This window comes from Chenopodium album, chromosome 8 (genome assembly GCF_948465745.1).
Source record: "Chenopodium album chromosome 8, dcCheAlbu1.1, whole genome shotgun sequence".
NCBI lineage: Eukaryota > Viridiplantae > Streptophyta > Magnoliopsida > Caryophyllales > Amaranthaceae > Chenopodium > Chenopodium album.
Genome location: NC_137841.1, coordinates 4,505,240 through 4,507,167, shown reverse-complemented (window position 1 = coordinate 4,507,167; position 1,928 = coordinate 4,505,240). Strand labels below are relative to the sequence as shown.

At 40.5% G+C, this 1,928-nt stretch overlaps 1 protein-coding gene across 1 annotated transcript; it reads left to right on the top strand.

Moving 5' to 3' along the window:
• The first annotated feature begins 218 nt into the window (after positions 1–218).
• LOC145642640 (uncharacterized) lies at positions 219–563 on the top strand. The gene has a single exon (XM_081693827.1). The coding sequence runs from the start codon at positions 219–221 to the stop codon at positions 561–563; it is 345 nt and encodes a 114-aa protein (XP_081549953.1).
• The last annotated feature ends 1,365 nt before the right edge of the window (positions 564–1,928 follow it).

The following is a 1,928-nucleotide window of genomic DNA, read 5'->3' as shown; positions in this document are numbered from 1 at the left end:
TCCTTATTTTTGTGTAAGTTTAACATGGTATCAAGAGCCCTCTGATTTCAGATTTTTTTTTTTTACGTTGCTTTTCCTAATTTATTCCCAAACACAAACCCTAGTATTTTTGATTTTTTTTTTTTTTGTTTCAAGATTATTTGCGTGAGTTAATTAGTTCTTGGTGTGTGCTTCCGCTTTGTGTGTTCATTGTTTTCTTCTTTTTCGTTTGAGTTGTGATGACTAGTGGTGAAGTTCCGCCGCCGCCTCCTCCTCCGGGTCCTCGTTATGAACCGTTCTCTGCCTACTACCTCCATCCGAGTGAAGGTACAAGGGCTGTGATTAGCCCAATTCTGCTAAAAGGAGATAACTACAAGGAGTGGTCTCGTTCTTTACGCAATAACCCTCGTGCGAAGAACAAACTTGGTTTTATTGATGGTACTATTACCGTGCCGGATGCTAAGTCTCCTGATTTCGATCAATGGGGGATTGTTAATTCAATGCTTGTTGCTTGGATTGTTAATACTTTGGATGTCTCTGTTCGATCCACTGTTCGTTTCCCAGACCATGTCAAGTCTTTGTAAGATGATCTATGTGATAGATATTCCCTTGGCAATGGCCCTCGTATTCTTGATTTAAAGGCTCAAATTGTGGATTGCAAGCAGCGTGGTAGGCCGGTGGCTGTGTATTTTGGTGAGTTACGTAAATTACAAGATGAGTTAGCTAGTTATGTCAAAGTTCCCAAGTGTACATGTACTGCTGCTCATGAATATGCTAAAATTGTTGAAAGTGAACTACTCCATCAATTTTGTATCGGTTTGGAGCCAAAGAAATTTGGTGGTGTTGTTTCTACCCTTCTTATGATGGACCCAGTACCTTCCCTTAATGTGGCTTATGCAAAAGTGGTGTCTGATGAGCGTAAACAAACGGTCTCAGATGCTCAAGATACTCGTTCGGAGGCAGTTGGGTTTGCAGCGTCAGGTTCTGCTCAAGGCAGGACTACTTCTTGGTCCGGTGGTGGTGATGCTAGGGTACGGTGTGTGACCATTGTGGTAAAAAGGGTCATGAGAAGGAGAAGTGTTTTGATCTTGTGGGTTGGCCCGAATCGTTTAACGGTGGTGGTCGTGGTGGTAATCGTGGTGGTAGGACTAGTCGTGGTGGTCGTCAATCAAGTAGTGGTAGTCGTGGCAGTCGTCAATCAAGTGGTGGTGGCCGTGGGTTTGCAGCAAATATGAGCAACAACACTCGTCAATTGAGTGGGTCTGAGATTAATGAGAATGATCGTCAAAGTGCTCCTACACTCACTGATGCACAATGGGCCCAATTCTTAAATGCAATAAAGGGTGGAAAACCCACTAATTCTTCAAGTGACCAAACATCTCACGGTATGTATAATTTTAATGAGTGGATAATTGATACCGGAGCGTCAAATCATATGTCGGGTGATTTAAATTTGTAATATGATTTGTGTGATATTTTATCTCCGGTTGGTTTGCCTAACGGAAAGAGTACTACGGCCACTAAGGAAGGAAAAATAAAATTGAGTGATGGTTTAATATTAGAAGATGTTTTATTTGTTCCCGAATTAAATTGTAACTTATTGTCAGTATCTCAATTATTAGAAAAGCAAAAATATATTGTTCTTTTCACTAACAAGCTATGTATAATTAAGGACTGCACTTTGAAGAACCTGATTGGAGCGGGGGTGCAGTATAATGGGGTCTATCTCTTCAGACCAGTTTGTGCTCATAGTTTTCAAGTCAATTCGGTTGATGTTCCAGATGCAAGTATGTTATGGCATAGACGTTTAGGTCACCCTTCGATGAAAGTTGTTTCTTCTTTGCCTGGAGTAGCTAGTAGTAGTATGAATAAAAAGTGTGTTGTTTTTTATTGTCGTATTTGTTTTATGGGTAAACAACCCTAAAACTCTTTTCCTTTAAGTATGAATA